General features: G+C 32.0%; 1 protein-coding gene across 1 annotated transcript in view; it reads left to right on the forward strand.

Moving 5' to 3' along the window:
* LOC122358216 (protocadherin alpha-2-like) overlaps positions 1–70 on the forward strand; it is a 1,985-nt gene extending 1,915 nt beyond the window's left edge. Inside the window, exon 2 of the mRNA XM_043258003.1 lies at positions 12–70. Coding sequence (XP_043113938.1) covers positions 12–70 — 59 coding nt within the window. The remainder of the gene's footprint in view (positions 1–11) is intronic.
* Positions 71–503: the final 433 nt, after the last annotated feature.

The following is a 503-nucleotide window of genomic DNA, read 5'->3' on the forward strand; positions in this document are numbered from 1 at the left end:
TGTCCGGAAAGAGGAAGAGCAGCAGTTTCTCAGGAATCTGCAGGAGAGACTCAACCCACAGAATCATTGACCTGTAAGAAAAACACTTCTCTCTCATTTTAAAATTACAATTTAAGCAATGCACTTTGTACTCGCTCCATATGGACATGGATCTGAGGTTTTGGAAGTGAAAAGTGAAATTATGGTTTTATATCTCTTAGTACCTTGTTTTCTCACAATTAAGTTATAAGCAATTCTACAAGAGAATAAAAAGTCAGATTTGCAAGATCAATCAAATTCTAGCTTTTTATCTCACTGGGATTGCAGTTTACATCTTACTGATCCTGGAGTTTTTTTGAAATTGCAAGTTTATCTTTCAGTTGTGATTTTATATCACAATTTTTATTCTAAAATTATGAATAAAGTAACAATTATGAAAACATAGTTTGAAATGCTGAGATAAAGTCAGTATTTCTCTCACGTTTTTTCTTTGGTGTGCATAATACATTTTATTTTTCTCGTGA

The sequence above is a fragment of the Puntigrus tetrazona genome, chromosome 14, assembly GCF_018831695.1.
Source record: "Puntigrus tetrazona isolate hp1 chromosome 14, ASM1883169v1, whole genome shotgun sequence".
Taxonomy (NCBI): Eukaryota; Metazoa; Chordata; class Actinopteri; order Cypriniformes; family Cyprinidae; genus Puntigrus; species Puntigrus tetrazona.